The sequence below is a fragment of the Saccopteryx leptura genome, chromosome 6 (genome assembly GCF_036850995.1).
Source record: "Saccopteryx leptura isolate mSacLep1 chromosome 6, mSacLep1_pri_phased_curated, whole genome shotgun sequence".
Taxonomy (NCBI): domain Eukaryota; kingdom Metazoa; phylum Chordata; class Mammalia; order Chiroptera; family Emballonuridae; genus Saccopteryx; species Saccopteryx leptura.
This window is the reverse complement of record NC_089508.1, coordinates 172,243,566-172,260,507: the sequence shown is the minus strand read 5'-3', so window position 1 is coordinate 172,260,507 and position 16,942 is coordinate 172,243,566. Positions and strand designations below refer to the sequence as shown.

The following is a 16,942-nucleotide window of genomic DNA, read 5'->3' as shown; positions in this document are numbered from 1 at the left end:
CAAATTTGCTATAAACATGTATAAAGTATTTTAGCTTTAATATAAAAAGGTAAAAATTAAAAGCTGAGAGACCTTTAACCTCTAAGCTACCCTCCTCCTGAGATTATCGTGTTAATCATTTCTTTTTAGCCTTTCACACCTTTTACAATATGAGTATAACTGTAAGTGTGTAACTGTGAAAGTACAAGTGTGTGTAAATGTCCCTTATTTTCTTGTGCTTTTCTTTTGGAAAAATAATGTTACAGTAAACATTCTGTTCTGCAACTTGATTTCTGATTTCACTATCCAATATAAAAAGTTTTGTGTGCATTTTTAATAACTTACCATCCCAGTACATAGAATTCTCCTTTATTATTTTAGCAGATGCATAATGTTTCTTTTGGACTGGTTGACTGGGATTGTTTCCTCACCTGTAAAATGGAGATTATAATCTTCATAGTGTTGTTGTGAGAGTTAAGTGAGTTAAAAAAACAAACCATGCTTAGAAGAACTGTAACTGGGGATGGTTCTATATTTTAAGTGTCAGCGGTTGTTATATCATCATTATTATTGTCAGATCTTGAAATCAGCTTTCGTGTTAGGCATCCTTATGTATATTTTATAGTAGAGTTAACAGCTGAGTTCTCTTGTGGAAAGATAGGGTTTTTTTTTTCTCTTGAATGTCAGTAACTTTACAGCTGTGTGTCCAATACAGAGCCATTAGCCACATGTGGCATTGAGCACTTGAAATTGGCTAGTCGGAATTGAAATGTGCTGTAAGTATAAAGATTGATTACATGTTAAAATCATGTTTTGGATATGTTGAGATAAATGTATATTATTGAAAATAATTTTTTGAACTTGGTTATTTTAACATTTTGCTTCCATCTCCCCCATCTTTTCCATTCTTTCATTCTTCCATTTCATATCCAAGCTGTAAAAATTATTTATGGATGACCAAAGTACAATTTCCCACTGATTATGCATGATTATTTTCTCAAAAGTGACAAGATTTTTAGTTAATTGAAACATTCTGATATCATTAATAAAACAAAATCAGAATGTTAAGATTATGTATTGATTTTTCTATCAGAATAGATTTCTTTGCATTCCATATTTACCATCTTTTTCATCTTACCATTCTTCAGATCAAAAGAATATAATCGACTAATGCACACAAAAATATTTTTAACTTGACATGAACTTTATTTTGTTTCCTATAATCTTCACTCATTCCTTTGTAGCAAACATTTCTTGAGTACCCAGTGTATTTAATTTGCACTGGCTAATGTGGAATGTCTCAAGAACATTTAAGCATGGTTCTTTCCTGGGAGGAATGAGGGAGAAAAATGGGGTAAATTATGTGGAAACCAACACTGACATATACCCATGCGAGCAAGGAACTGTTACAGCAGAGAAGGGGAAGCAGCTAGCTTTATAAGGAAGTTATAAACAAGAAGTTGGGAATAGGATTAAAAGATTATCATATTTCCCCATGTGTAAGACGCTCCCATGCATAAGACACACCTTAATTTTGGGGCCCGAAATTTGGGGGAAAAAATGTATTACATAAAGTTATTGAACTCAAGTTTTATTCATCATAAAATTTGTACAGGCCCTGGCCGGTTGGCTCAGCGGTAGAGCGTCGGCCTGGCGTGCAGGGGACCCGGGTTTGATTCCTGGCCAGGGCACATAGGAGAAGCGCCCATTTGCTTCTCCACCCCCCCCCCTTCCTCTCTGTCTCTCTCTTCCCCTCCTGCAGCCAAGGCTCCATTGGAGCAAAGATGGCCCGGGCGCTGGGGATGGCTCCTTGGCCTCTGCCCCAGGCGGCAGAGCGACGCCCCGGAGGGGCAGAGCATCGCCCCCTGGTGGGCAGAGCGTCGCCCCTGGTGGGCGTGCCGGGTGGATCCCGGTCGGGCGCATGCGGGAGTCTGTCTGACTGTCTCTCCCCGTTTCCAGCTTCAGAAAAATACAAAAAAAAAAATGTGTACAACTCATCACTGTCAAAACTCCCATCCATTAGCTTGTCCTCATCTGTGTCTGATGATGAATCACTGTCTTCATATATTGCCTCGTCCTTAGTTCTATCTATGGCATTTGAAATGCCATAATCACTGTATAAGACGCACCCAGTTTTTAGACCCCAAATTTTTTGGGAAAGGGTGCATCTTATACATGGGGGAATATGATATTTGCCCTAGCTGGATAGCTCCGTTAGTTAGAGCATTGTCCCAAAGCACAGAGGTTGCGGTTTGGTTCGTGGTCAGGGCACATACAAGAACAGATATTTCTCTTTCCTGCTTTCTCCCTTCCCCTTCCTAAAATCAAAATAAACATTAAAAAAAAAGAAAAAAGATTATTGACCTTCAGATCATAAGGGAAGTAGGGTGAGGAGGGAAAACAGCATTTGCAACAGTAAAAAGAGCAGAGTGATTTTAGGAAGGCTGAGAAGTTGAGGAAAACTAAACTGGAAGCTGTTGCATGGGAAGTCTGACTAAGGATGGTACTAACGGCATAAAATATAAAGGATCTTGTTTACAATATTAAGGAGGCTCAGTGGTCAAGAACCCAAGCTATTGAATTAGGACATTTGCTTTTAAGTCTAATTTTTTTTAAATTTTTATTTATTTATTCATTTTAGAGAGGAGAGAGACAGAGAGAGAGAGAGAAAGGAGAAAGAGACGGGGGGAGGAGCTGGAAGTATCAACTCCCATATGTGCCTTGACCAGGCAAGCCCAGGGTTTTGAACCAGCGACCTCAGCATTTTCAGGTCGACACTTTATCCACTGCGCCACCACAGGTCAGGCTTAAGTCTCATTTAATCAAACATATATATCAGGGATCGGGGACCTGTGGCTCGCGAGCCAGATGTGGCTCTTTTGATGGCTGCTCCTGGCTCGCAGACAAATCTTTAATAAAAAAATAATAACATTAAAAATATAGCCTGACCAGGTGGTGGCACAGTGGATAGAGTATCAGACTGGGATGCGGAAGGGCCCAGGTTCGAGACCTGGGGTTGCCAGCTTGAGCGCAGGCTCATCTGGCTTGAGCAAAAAAAAAAAAAAAAAAAAAATCACTTCATGGCACATATGAGAAAGCAATCAATGAACAACTACGGTGTTGCAACGAAAAACTGATGATTGATGCTTCTCATCTCTCTCCGTTCCTGTCTGTCTGTCCCTATCTATCTCTCTGACTCTCTCTGTCCCTGTAAAAAAAAACTTAAAAAAAATATATATATATATAAAACATGCTCATGTATTACAGTCCATTCATTTCCTACCGCTCGTGTTCATGGTTGCCGGTGGCTGGAGCCAATCACAGATGTCCTTTGTGACAACACCAATTTTTTATTGGATAATGCATAACGTACATGAGTCGTTGTATGGCTCTCACCAAATTACATTTTAAAATATATGGCATTCATGGCTTGCTCAGCCAAAAAGTTTCCCGACCCCTGATATATATTATATATTCAGTATGTAACTTCTAAAGTAGGTAAGCACTGTAATCTTCAGTTTTCTCAACTGTAAAATGGGAAAGTTAAGGGTTGTTATGAAGATAAACTAAATGCTTGGCAGCTTGATGGTTTGACTGTGGGACTTGGTGTGGGACAGAGAAACCGTAGGTTGAGATAAGACTATTTGTATACTCAAGGAAGAGTCCAAAAGAGGCTTTTAAAGGAGGGGACTGTTGATACTTGATTATTTATTTGGTTAGTTGTTTAGTTATTGGGTTTTTTCCCCTTATATTTTGTTGGGACTGTTGATATTTGAAACAATGTTTAATTTATTTTTATTCTGAAAGCAATATTTAATAACAATGGAATATTTAGGAAAAAACCTGAAAAATAGTTTAAAATTATACCAATCATTCAGCTTCTATTAGATGGCAACTATTGTGCACAAAATGATGTTATAATTAAAATAGTCAATTTTACCTCCAGAAATATCTTTTGGCTCTACACTTACCCAACTTCTTTATTTTAATGCCACGTCAATAGTTTGTTGTAGGGTTTTTTCACGAATATTTCTTGCACATTTCTTAAGTTTGTTCTTCAGTATCGCTATCCTTTTTTTTTTTTTTTTGTATTTTTCTGAAGTTGGAAATGGGGAGGCAGTCAGACAGACTCCCGCATGCCCCGACCGGGATCCACCCGGCATGCCCACCAGGGGGCAATGCTCTGCCTATATTGTCCATTTTTCTCCCAGTTATTTGAATACTGTCCTTATCATTCATTAAATCACCATTTGTAGTAGGTAGGTATTTTATGATTTACCTCCTCTGTTTTCCTGATCTGTCTGCCTCCTCTGCTAATGACAGGATTTTACATCGTTCCTCCCAAATATGATACAAAACTAGGGGTAGGTATAGTATTGCATGCTATAGTAGAAATAAGAATGACCACCTCAGATTGAACAGGAATATACTGTTCCAGGGGTTAGTATCATTCAAGGATGTGGCTGTGGATTTCACTCAGGAAGAGTGGCAGCAACTGGACCCTGCTCAGAGGACCCTGTACAGGGACGTGATGCTGGAGAACTACAGTCACCTCGTCTCAATGGGTAAGGATGGCTTTCCGCATAACTCAGACTGGTACGGTCAAATGCCTTTCCTTGTCAGTTGCTGTGGTTAGGCGGCTCCCGAAATATATCATGACTTTTACGATCTTCATACCTTCCCAAATGGTTCTCGTCATTCCCCTGCCGAGGGCCAACTGGACTGCGTCGTTGTAAACTTAAACTGCTCCTTCCTTTTTTCCTTCAGTGCAGTGCATCCCACCTCCTCTGTGATTTCCATTCAATAGGGCATCCAGTTTCCAAACCAGATGTCATCTCCAGGTTGGAACAAGGAGAGGATCCATGGATCATGGAGGGAGACATAGCAAATTGGATTTATCCAGGTAAACATCAGGCAGATGGGAGACAAGGGAAGTGAAATATCTGCTCTGTTGAATTGATTGGCACTTGAGGCTTACGTTTCTATCCTTATTGAAATCTCTTATTTGCTCCTGTGCTGAGAAGTTAGTAGGCATTCAACTAGTAATCAGTTAAAATAACTGTGAGTCTTTACAGTGGGAGCTATTTCTTACTGATCTTCACTCTTTCATAGAGGTATATGTAAATGTCTTCTGTGAAAAGTCTTACTAGGCAATGGAAGGCACAGAGGTTGTACTTTAGGAGGTCTGACTTCCAGGTGCTTGGCTGTACAAAATTAAATGTCCAATACAGTTACTGTTTTTAAAAGTTAATAGAAAATTAGAATCTAAAGAGGTGCAACCAAATATGAGAGGGCATTTTTCAGAGTGTGCAGCAGTCTCTGCTTTTGAAAGGTGTTAAGTAACGATGGTGCCAAGCAGGGGGATGAAGGCCAGCTGTCGGAGTGTGGTGGTGGGAGGGGAGTATATGAGGTAGGGAAATATGGCTCTTCTGGGTGAACCGGGCCAGTTTTATCTGATCCGTATGGAAGATAAGTGTACTGAATGTGGGAAAGCTTTATGAAAAATAATGGAATGCAAGCATGAATTCTTGGTGTGAATCTGACACTGAATCTATAACTGGATCTTGGGTTTTTCTGTTGTTTGTGTTATTTGTTAATTAGGCATATAGCCTGAGAAGAGTGGAAGTGTTTTGAGTGCCAGAGAGACCTTGTTTCTCTGGATAGTGGTGGCAGGATAATAGTAGTAAAGTATATACTATATAGCAAATGGCTTATAAAATAAACAAATGGAAAAGGTGAAAAGTGTTCCCATTCAGAAAGCAGGGGGAGTGGGAAGATTCTATAATAGTAATCCAATATTAGAGTAATAATAGTCCAGACCCTTTTCTGTCTCCTTCAAGTCTAGCTTTTCCATGAATATTTCTATTTGACATCCTTGTCTATCCGTTCACCTGATCATACTATATGCTCTACTGTGTTACAGAATGGCCTGTCTTCATCCCTGTTTTGAGTTCATCAGCTATGTTGCATCATTTGTTTCCCCGCTTTATGTTCTGTTAACTGTTCTTTATGATTGTTTTATCTTTCTTTTTTTTCTTTAGACAGGAAGAGTAACCTTGACAACCCTCAATCATGTATTTTGGGGTCTTTTTCCTTCCATAATAAGACACTGAAAGGAGTCACAAAGGATGGTTCATTATATTCCATTTTAAAAGTATGTCAAGGTGATGGCCAACTGCAGAGATGCCCAGAAAACCAAGATAGACTTTTCAGTCAAGTAGCAGTTATCCATAATGAAACAGTGACTGTGGATTCAGGCCATAAATACAGTGCATTGGGGAGAGTGTTTCGAGAGTTTATAGAGCCAGATGCTTCAAGACAAAGGCCCCATAGCTATGATGCATTTAAAAAGTACTTGAAATCTAATACTGGCCTACCTACTTGTAATAAGACTAGTTCAAGAAAAAACCCTGATGAGAGTTTTGGATATGGAAAATCATCTAGCCATGAGGTGTCCAGTTCTAACCTTGAGAAAATCCACAACGGAGTAATACCCTGTGATGATAATCCATGTGGATGCATTTTCAGCACTAAACAGTCCCTTTTTCATTATAAGACTGTTGAAACTAAAGAGAAAACCTGTGTATGTATTACATGTGGGAAAGGCTTTGCTAAGAAGTTACAGCTTATTGTACATCAACGAAGTCATACCGGAAAGAAGCCTTATGATTGCGGTGCATGTGGGAAAACCTTCAGTGAGAAGTTTCATCTCATTGTACATCAGAGAACTCATACTGGGGAGAAGCCTTATGAATGTTCTGAGTGTGGGAAAGCCTTCTCTCAAAAATCATCGCTCATCATACATCAGAGAGTTCACACTGGGGAAAAACCTTATGAATGTAGGGACTGTGGGAAAGCCTTCTCCCAGAAATCCCCCCTCATTATACATCAGAGAATTCACACTGGAGAGAAACCTTATGAATGTAGAGAGTGTGGGAAGGCCTTCTCCCAGAAGTCACAACTGATTATACATCATAGAACACATACTGGAGAGAAGCCATATGAGTGTTCTGAATGTGGGAAAGCCTTTTGTGAGAAGTCCCACCTCATTATACATAAAAGAATTCACACTGGAGAGAAACCCTACAAATGTGCTCAGTGTGCGGAAGCCTTCAGCAGGAAGACAGAACTGATCACACATCAGTTAGTTCACACTGGGGAGAAACCTTATGAGTGTGCTGAATGTGGGAAGACCTTCTCCCGGAAGTCACAGCTCATCATACACCAGAGGACACATACTGGGGAGAAACCCTATAAATGCAGTGAATGTGGAAAGGCCTTCTGTCAGAAATCACATCTCATTGGACATCAGAGAATTCACACAGGAGAAAAGCCTTATATATGTACTGAGTGTGGGAAAGCCTTCTCTCAGAAATCCCACCTCCCAGGACATCAGCGAATCCACACAGGAGAGAAACCTTACATATGTGTGGAATGTGGAAAGGCCTTTTCTCAGAAGTCAGACCTTGTTTTACATCAGAGAATTCATACTGGAGAAAGACCCTATCGGTGTGCTACATGTGGAAAAGCCTTCATCCAGAAGTCACAACTCACAGTGCACCAGAGAATTCATTCAGTGGTAAAACCATAATGAATTGAGCATAGAAAAGCCTTTGGTATTAGCTCAAGCCTTAATAGTACTAGAACCCTGAGTAATTTGATAAGTTTGTCAAAGACATTGTACATCCAATTTTATAGGAGAATTCATGTCTGTAGTGGGATGATACCTAATTTTTTTCAGCAAAGATGATGGAAAATTAACATGCCATGTAAAGCGTTTAAACTTATGAGCTGAGTGGCCAGTAAAACAAGTTACATATACAGACCCTTGTCAAGTTATATATTCCTTATTGTATCTGCCACATAACAACAGCCAGACATTGTGAACTTGCTAATACTAGCTTATCATAATATTGGCCATAGAGCCATACCCTATAAAAGATACGGAGAAAACTTAGTTAAACAACAACAGCAACAACTAGGAGTTGCATTATAAGGAGGGGCTTAGCATGATCCCTAAAGATACATGTAAAATTCTTGTACAAAGATGGAAAGATAGGTTAATCAAATTCAATAAAGGTGATGTTTATGTGTTTTTCCATTTCAAGCATATAGTAAGTTGACCTGTATCTTGGGAAGTATCCTGGACCTTGAAATCGATGCTCCTTGACCAGGTCTCCCCTTTACTCTCCCTCGCTAGGAATTTGGAATGGTGGAAAGAGTGGTACACAACCAGATGGGTCTTGGGTTTAAATCCTGACTCAACTATTCACAGATCGTGTGACTTCAGGCACGCCTGCTTCCTCCATCTGGATATTTTTTCTTATTGGTAAATAAAAGTGCAACACAGAGCACCTTTTTAGTTGATATTAGTTCTTTCTCGTCTTTATCCTGCTGCAGTGGGATGCTAAGACTGATGTTTAAAAGACACTTCTGAACTTACTTTGCACACCAGTTACTCTCACTTTTGATATCTCGTTCCTATGACTGGTTCATTTTACTGTCTTTGGTCCTGGTGGCCTAGATTATTGGTATGTTAGAATGACTTTTTATTATACTTTTATTATGGTTTACATACACTTATATAAACAGTGGTGATTGCAGATAAAGACCATATGTACTGTCTCTTCAGTTCCCTTCTGACTCTTGCTCTGCAGCCTCTACTGTTTTCCCTGCGAACCAAGGGCACTTACAGAGAACTGCAGTGAGAAATCATGCCTGCTATAGATCTGAGAATTTTCTGTCTCTAAAATACATCCCACCCTCCTTCCTGTGGTTTTATCTGTTTGTCCTATCTGTCCGTGCTGGAGGGGACTGCAGGAGGGCATACCTGGCAAGGATGAGGGTGTCTGCATGGATAGTTCACTAGTTCCCACTTGATTTCTTCACGTTCCTGCTCACCTGGTCCCCTTCTTGCATGGCTGAACTGTGTTGTGGAAGACGGGGCCCCTCTAGGTGAGAACCTCTGCAGGGGAGAGTGTGCACCTGGCGGGGATGTGGGAACCTGTGTGGGTGGATTCCTGGTCTCATTATGAGCAGTGAGCCAAGAACACTATCACCAGGTGCAACTCACCATTCAGACCTGGGAAAGAAGGCGTAGGGGTACACTTCATGGTTTGAGCTACTCAGAGGGTTCCTCATGGAAGATGTCCCAACTGACCCTTATAAACGCGGGAGAAGGACGAGGGATCATACTGGGAACACACAAAGTTAACAAAGAGGAACTTACGTAGAATAATATTCGTCATTCCCACCTGCCAGGCCTCCCATTTGATCTCTTCCCTGTCAACCCCCAGGCAACCTTGCTGATATGATGATAGGCTTCTATCAAAATCCTGCTTCAGAACAAGCATCTACTAGGTTTTTTTTTGTTTTTGTTTTTGTTTTCCTGTGTTTTTCTGAAGCCAGAAACGGGGAGAGACAGTCAGACAGACTCCCGCATGCGCCCGACCGGGATCCACCCGGCACGCCCACCAGGGGGCGACGCTCTGCCCACCAGGGGGCGATGCTCTGCCCCTCCGGGGCACCGCTCTGTTGTAACCAGAGCCACTCTAGCGCCTGGGGCAAAGGCCGAGGAGCCATCCCCAGCGCCCGGGCCATCTTTGCTCCAGTGGAGCCTCGGCTGCGGGAGGGGAAGAGAGAGACAGAGAGGAAGGAGAGGGGGAGGGCAGAGAAGCAGATGGGCGCCTCTCCTGTGTGCCCTGGCCGGGAATCAAACCCGGGACTTCTGCACGCCAGGCTGACGCTCTACCACTGAGCCAGCTGGCCAGGGCCAAGCATCTACTAGTTTAACACTCTGCTCTTCAGCGTTTTGCTGGAGGAACTACCCAGTGCAGTGGGGGGAAAAGAGAAATAATAGGCACAAGGATTGGGAGGGAAACAGTAAAATAGACATTATTTGCAGATGGTACAATTGTGTGTAAGGAAAAGAAACATTGATTACGTACTAGAAATAAAAGTTTAGTTGATTTATACTATTTTAATACTAAACTAATTCAGTAAACCAGCAACCGTGGAAATGTAAAGATACCCTTTACATTAGCATAAAAAATATAAAACACCTAAAATCTAACCATGAAGTACAGGACCTCTTTGTAGAAGAAATAACCAAATGCAGTCTGAGATCCTGGATAAGATCCTGGAACAGAAAAAGGGCTTGGAAAAACTTTTTAAAAATGGCGGAAAACTAAAGAAACTCACGTATTTTTTATTAGTAATAATATCGTACCACTGTTAGTTTCCTGGTTTTCGTGAGTATACTATGTTTATATAAGATGTTAACGTGAGGGGCAGCTGGGTGAGGGCTATCAGGACACAACTGTATTTGCAACTTTTCTATAAGTCTTAAATATGTTCTTTTTATTTAAAAGAAAAAGAATACCCATTTTTGCTTATTAGTAATTAAAAGAAGTCATTTCCAATATCTGGCAAAGAACACAAGTTATGTAGTCAGACAGCTTGCAAAATCCTAGCTCTGAGGACGTGTATAGGTCACTTCAGTCCTCTGAGCCTCCCATCGGCTTCATCTGTAAAACTGCAGTGACGATGATTTCATCATAAAATTGTTAAGAGCATTAGATATGACTGTCAAGTGCCAAGTGCAGCACCTGGCAGGAGCAGGTAAGCACTAAGATGAAGATTTCTTCCCTCAGGAGACGTCAGTTCGTGATATGGTGGACCTGGCCTAGTGCCTAGGGAGATTAATCCAGAGAGGATAACAGCCAGATCATTTTAATATTCCACAATTGCTTTTTCTTGGTACTTACCAGTCCACCTTGTGCGTGCGATCCATGATTTAGCGTTTGTGACCCTCATGAGCAAATGAAAAAAAGAATTGTAGTAGTGGGCAACCTCATACGCCTTTATTTTGTACATTTTTGTTCATATTGCTGTAGAAAACATTCCTAGAAGTGACACTCCTGGCCAAGGGGTGTGCACATTTTGTATTCTGGCAGCTACTAACTAACGGTTCATGTGTACACAACCATGTTGAACTGCTTCTGATGTGTATAAACTCAGCACATGGCCATCATGGGGAGATGTCATGGTTAAAAACACAGTCCTTTCTCATAGTTAAAAGTGACCAACATCAGGTCAGACTGCCTGGGTTGGAGTACTGTTTTCAAGACTAGATTTAGCGGTCCAGATCCTGTAGAGGGCATTTCAACATTGGGTATGAGATTAGAGAAGCTGGCATCTAAGAAATCTCAAATGCAGATGAGAAAACCTCTCAGATGTGGCTCATATGGCTCTGGGCCCTTCCAAATGTGACATGTTTTCCAGATGAGTCTCAGAAAGCACTAAAGACTTTGCAGGACCAGGGTCTGGCTCCTCTCCAAAGCACCCTGGTCCCATCTGCTAGAGAGTTTCTGCTAAGTCTTAACCTCTGGGCTCTGCTTGCCTTTTACCTCAAAGACAGGTATTGTACATTGTCCCCTCCGTGAAATGGCCTGAGTACTGTTTTAACACTCCACTGGTTGTCCCAGGAGGTAAAGGTCTTCACAGTAAACAAAAAGACGTTCTCTTGCATCTGAAGGGAGACACAGCTGACGGTAAAAGGGCAGCTGGTGGCAGAGCTGGACATCAGCTGGAGATGGCCGATTGCAGGTGTTTGGCTGTGACTCCGAAGCTCTATGGAAAGGCTGGGCTGGTGGTCAAGACTGGGAAGACTAACTCCTAAATCACGTGTTACACACACTGTAAGCCGGTCATTTCTTCATCTAAAACCAAAATACATTCCAGGGTGGAAAACTGACTTTTCTGAGAAGCACATCTGATGATTTGGGGCCGTTTCAGAGGTGTATACTGCTGTTTCTGTGCTTGCTTTTTATATCTTTCACTAATCATGGTAAAGTTTGGTGTTAGATATGGCGTGTGATTCCTACAAATCTGCCTTAATGATTCCACATTTGTGGCAGTGTAATGATTCCATCAGAACTGTGCCCTCAACAAACCTCTGAGATTACTGCAAATCTTAACACTTGGCTTCATTATTACCTTCTTGCCTTAATTGTTAATATTCCCTTCCTTCAAGATTTCTTGTCCTTACCTTTTTCTACTACCTTTGTTCTCTTAAGATAGTCATTCTCACAATATTGTTCAGGGAGTGATTTTTTCCCCCCTCTAAGTTACATGAGAAATGGACAGTGATTCTATTTGGTTAAATACACTAAAACTTAGTATCAAGGCAATTATTACGTTGATTTCCTTTTTTCTTTAAGAGAGAGGAGGGGAGATAGTGAGACATTGTCCTGCATGCACCTCAACCAGGATCCACCTGGCCACTCCAGCCTGGGGCTGATGCTGGAATAAATCGAGCTATTATTAGCACCTAAGGCTAACACCCTCGGACCAACCAAAGCACATGTTGATTCCTTGATTGAGCTCCTTGTTCCCTTCTCAGTTCACAGGATTAGGAAGTTCCCTGCACATCTGCATCAGGAACAGTGATGCCAGAGTGGCCCACCTGCTGTGGAAGGCTGCAGGGTGGTACCCAGAGCCTGCAGCAAGCTGCAGAGATCCCTAAAGACAGAATTGAAAGCCACATTCTGAGATCAACAAAGCAGATGGAAACTGCCTGTTCTCTGTTGCATTGTCAGCCTTGGTATGCGAACTAAAATAGTCAGTCTGTGCTCTGTTTGGTCCCCAACTTCCAACACCAGAAGAAGGAAGTATCTCTGTGGGCAAGTTAGTTTCCATATTATTCCATCTCATTGCTTTGAAAATGTTTTCAAAGCTGTGTTTCTTATATATTGTTGAATTTTTAAAGCAAGGAAAATGATTTTGAGTTCCTGCACAATACTTTTTAGGTACTCCTCAATACCAAATTGAATTGTACTCTTTAAAGCTCCTACTTGGACTAGAGCTGCTGGCGTATCTTTGCTGAGTGAGATGTGATATGAAAGTCAAAATTCACAATATTCCTTCTTAAGCTTAGTTTTCTTAGCAGAGTCTGATGTTTAAAGGGTAGATATAATAATTGTTAACAATATATTGACTGGAAGCACAGGAAAGTTGCAGTATTCCCTTAATACTCGAGAGCTACTTTTATTCATAATATGTATGCAGTGACACAGTAAATCAATTATATTAAGATCATTGAAATGGTTTGGATTCTTTTATGAAATGGTTGATTTAAAAAATGTGTAGGCATGTGGGCTGTGGCCAGTTTGCTCAGTGGATAGACCATTGGCCCGGCATGCAGACGTCCCGGGTTCAGTCCCCGGTCAGGGCACACATAAGAAATGACCATCTGCTTCTACCCCCGCTTCCCTCTCCTCCTTCTCTCTCTCATCACCCCCCCCCCAGCCAGTGGCTCAGTTAGTTTGAGCATCAGCCCCAGGCACTGAGGATAGCTTGGCTGATTCGAGCATCTGCCCCAGATGGGGGTTGCCATGTGGATCCCAGTCAGGCTCATGCTGGAGTCTCTCTCTCTATCCCCTCTCCTCTCACTTAAAAAAAAAAAGTCACGTATAGGCATGTGTGGAGTGATCAGATTAGGATGAGCCCATGCCCTCTAATGTACACAGGGACTACAATAGAGAAGAATTTAAATATCAGAAAAAAAGACAGAAAAATGGTTAGGTGCTTTAAGGTCAGCATGAACTAGCTATCTGGCTCTTTTGAGCTATTTAGTATGTAATGACAGACATTGCACTTACTGTAATTGATGTCTATATTTTCCGTAGTTGATAGAAATAATATGTGAATCATTTTGAGTATTATTTGAACTGTGGGCTGGATTTCTGTGGTTGTTTTCTTCATCCAGGTGTAAGGAAAATCTAAAATTAAGTGGCTTGGGGCAATGTGATGACTGTCATTTGAGTTTGTCCAATGTTGGGACCTGGTGGAATAATTTGGGGACTTGGAGGAACAGCTTTGGCAGTGAGTCAGGCTGCACGGGAGCATTTCCTAGTTTACTACCTATGCGCTGTGACCCTAGGCATGTTTGTAAGCTTCGTTTTCTTCATTGTAAAATGGGATGATGATAGCAATTATTATAACTATTTATATCATTACTTTAGTTTCTCTTCAGCTCGTATAAGTCTTTCACCTTTTATTATCTAATAAGTTGCTATGAGAATTCATTTTTAAAAATCACAGGAAACAAACACTTATCTCTTTTTCTAGTACTGAATAGCAATGTTTGTGTAATATGTTTCATCTTAGTCTTACCTATTATTAAACAGTACAGCTAATTTCTAAAGCTAGTACGTTTCCGTAGCTACCCTGACCGAAAAGGAGAAGCTGCATCTGCCACCCCCACCGCCTTCTGCATCAGTGTTCTCTGGTCGTTTAGATGAATACTTGCATTTATTTTTGACAAAGAAAAATCAGTTAGCTCTTGAAATGTTGCCACACATTTTGTGCGTGACTGTTTCTCATCTCTTAAATTCTCCTCTTGGATTCTGTAAGCATGCGCTGTCCATGGGTCGGCCCACCTGGTCAGCAATCATCACAAGAGATATTTTCCCTGGCAGCTGTCCACATCAAAAGCCTGGCTTTCTCTTGTCAGCCCGAGAACTTTCTCAAGTGCCAGGGGAGCTTGCTCAGCTGCTAGGAGAAGCACCAGGAAGTGCAGGGAATGACAATCAGTGGGGAAAAACAAACAAACAAACAAATAAAAAACAAAAAAGCCCAGCACCTTTGTCATCTGCTAGCATGATTCTAAGGCATTTTTCTCACAATTGTTGAGAGTCCCAGTTTCTCACCATGTTCACCCACTCATTGATACCTACCTTTTTTTCCTACTTTTTCTTCCACTTTTGTCTCATTTCCCAGTTTCCTTACTTGCATTTATTGGGTTCAAGCCCTTCTCAAATGCACTTTTTGCGCCCATTGAGACTGTCATTGCTTTTATCCCTTTGTGTCTTATAGTGTACTGGTTGTCAGCAGTTTATTTGTCATGTTAATCAGTCTTGCATTGTGAAAATAAACTCAGTACGGTTGTAGTGTACCATGAAATAGATGGATAGGGAGAGAAAAACTGATTTAGTTTGCTAACATGGTATCCTATAATTTTTCATTTCCTGCAATGTCCTTATCAGGTTTGGGCATCACAGTTTGGCTGCCCTTATAAAACAAGGTGGGGAGTGCACCATGGTTTTCTATTCTCTGGATGGACAATTGTATCAAAAGCTTCAAAATGAAACATTAATCTTTGAGCCTTTCTTAGGAAATGATTACAAAGAAATTATCAGACAAATGTACGGGGATGTAGATGCAAATTTTTGTTACTTATCGAAATAAAAAGTAGAAACAAAGTAGGTCTTTTTCAGGAGGGGAAACAACAAAGAAAATTCACTGGAGGGGAAAAATGTCAACAAATTCAGGAAACTTTTATATCTTAATTATTGATGGATATTAATGAGTTTTCTCCCAACAGTCAAAAACCAATGGATAAAAAAGAAAAGAATAATTATGATCACCAGATGGCAGTGTGGCTCATTTTTTCAAACGGAGCATTTTATCGTTTGTTCCAGGTTTATCACTCCAGAGGTTTACAACTTAGTAAATCAAGGTGTGTATCGTGAGAGTCCTGGGATCAAAACTGAGAGTTGCAAGGGGCTCAGAACTTACCTAGCTCTGATCCTCACATCCTTTCCTGCCTGGCTTGCAGGGGTCTCCTTTAGAGCATCACGCACTGTGGTTGGCCCCAGCACTTTAAGACACCTCCTACCGAAGCTGCCCATGGAGATGTTGGGGAACGGTGTACTTTAAGGTTCTTTAAGTGACGTGTACCCCCTGTGACCCTAGTCAGCCCTGCTCTCTGGTGCCACATAGAGGATGTCTGCTCTCCCCTCAGAACTTACTGTTTTTTCTTTTCTTTTTTTTTGCAGTGGCATAAAAAGTCTTAATTCAAAGTAGACGCTCTGAATAGGTAATTTTTAAATATTCATTAATCTCCTTTTGCATTTAACGACAGAGGATACCAACAATCAAAGACCAGTTTCACAATTGCCTCAAAAAATGCACATTGTAGCAATTACATGCAAGTATTCTATTTTTTCAAAACCCATATAGTAAGATTAGTTGATCTCCCAGAGACTGTCATGTCTTCTGTGTGTCCTGGACAGGTGCCTCTGCTGGGTATCACCAGCAATGTGGCTCAAGGTCTAAACTCTGGTCTCCGTGACTGGTTCTGCTGTTTTCTTTTCTATTGTGTTATTCTATGAAAAAAATCAAGGTTAAACTGTGCAAAGAATGGTAACACAATGGAGTTCTTTAGCTGTACTGTCCCATTAGCCAGACACTGGGCTATGTGAATGCCCATTTTCCTAGTACAAACACGCTGGCTTCTAAAAAACCATCAAAGATTATTAGTGCCTTCAGAACTTACTTTAATGAGACAAAATTAAAGTACCTGTAAGACCTAAATGTATTGTTAGCCAGAAAGTGAGTGTGTATTAGTTCAAACTGTTGCTTTAGTTCTCAGTGGCTCCCACCTGGGGTCCTTTCTTGTCAGTATTTAGATTCAAGCAAGAGAGAAACGAGTCCCACAGGGAGGTCCCTGAAAAAGTCAGAATGGTGGGTGTACAGTCTGATCCTCTCCTGTCCTCCCCAGAGAGAACCTGGGAGCTGAGGGTTTCCATTTGATCATGTGCAGCTGTTTTTTTTTGGGGGGGGGTTATGGGAAGAGGGTGCCCCAGATGTTCCGACCAGCTCCAGCACCACTGGGTTTGTGCTCACACTGGGTACAGGAGCCTCAAGATTGATCTTAGGGTTCTCCAAAATGGAATTGGTCTGCGTGTTGTTGAACTGGTGTGTCCATGGGGGCATGAGAGGCTGGGTCCTTTAGAGCAGGGGTCCCCAAACTTTTTACACAGGGGGCCAGTTCACTGTCCCTCAGACCGTTGGAGGGCCGGACTATAAAAAAAACTATGAACAAATCCCTATGCACACTGCACATATCTTATTTTAAAGTAAAAAAACAAAACGGAAACACATACAATATTTTTTTTTT

The 16,942-nt window shown here is 41.2% G+C and overlaps 1 protein-coding gene across 1 annotated transcript in view; it reads left to right on the top strand.

Annotated features, from left to right (window-relative positions):
• Positions 1–8,579, top strand: part of ZNF300 (zinc finger protein 300) — a 31,089-nt gene extending 22,510 nt beyond the window's left edge. The window contains 4 exon segments of the mRNA XM_066342099.1: positions 4,418–4,544; positions 4,787–4,882; positions 6,021–7,550; positions 7,553–8,579. Coding sequence (XP_066198196.1) covers positions 4,418–4,544; positions 4,787–4,882; positions 6,021–7,550; positions 7,553–7,578 — 1,779 coding nt within the window. The 3' untranslated portion in view covers positions 7,579–8,579.
• The last annotated feature ends 8,363 nt before the right edge of the window (positions 8,580–16,942 follow it).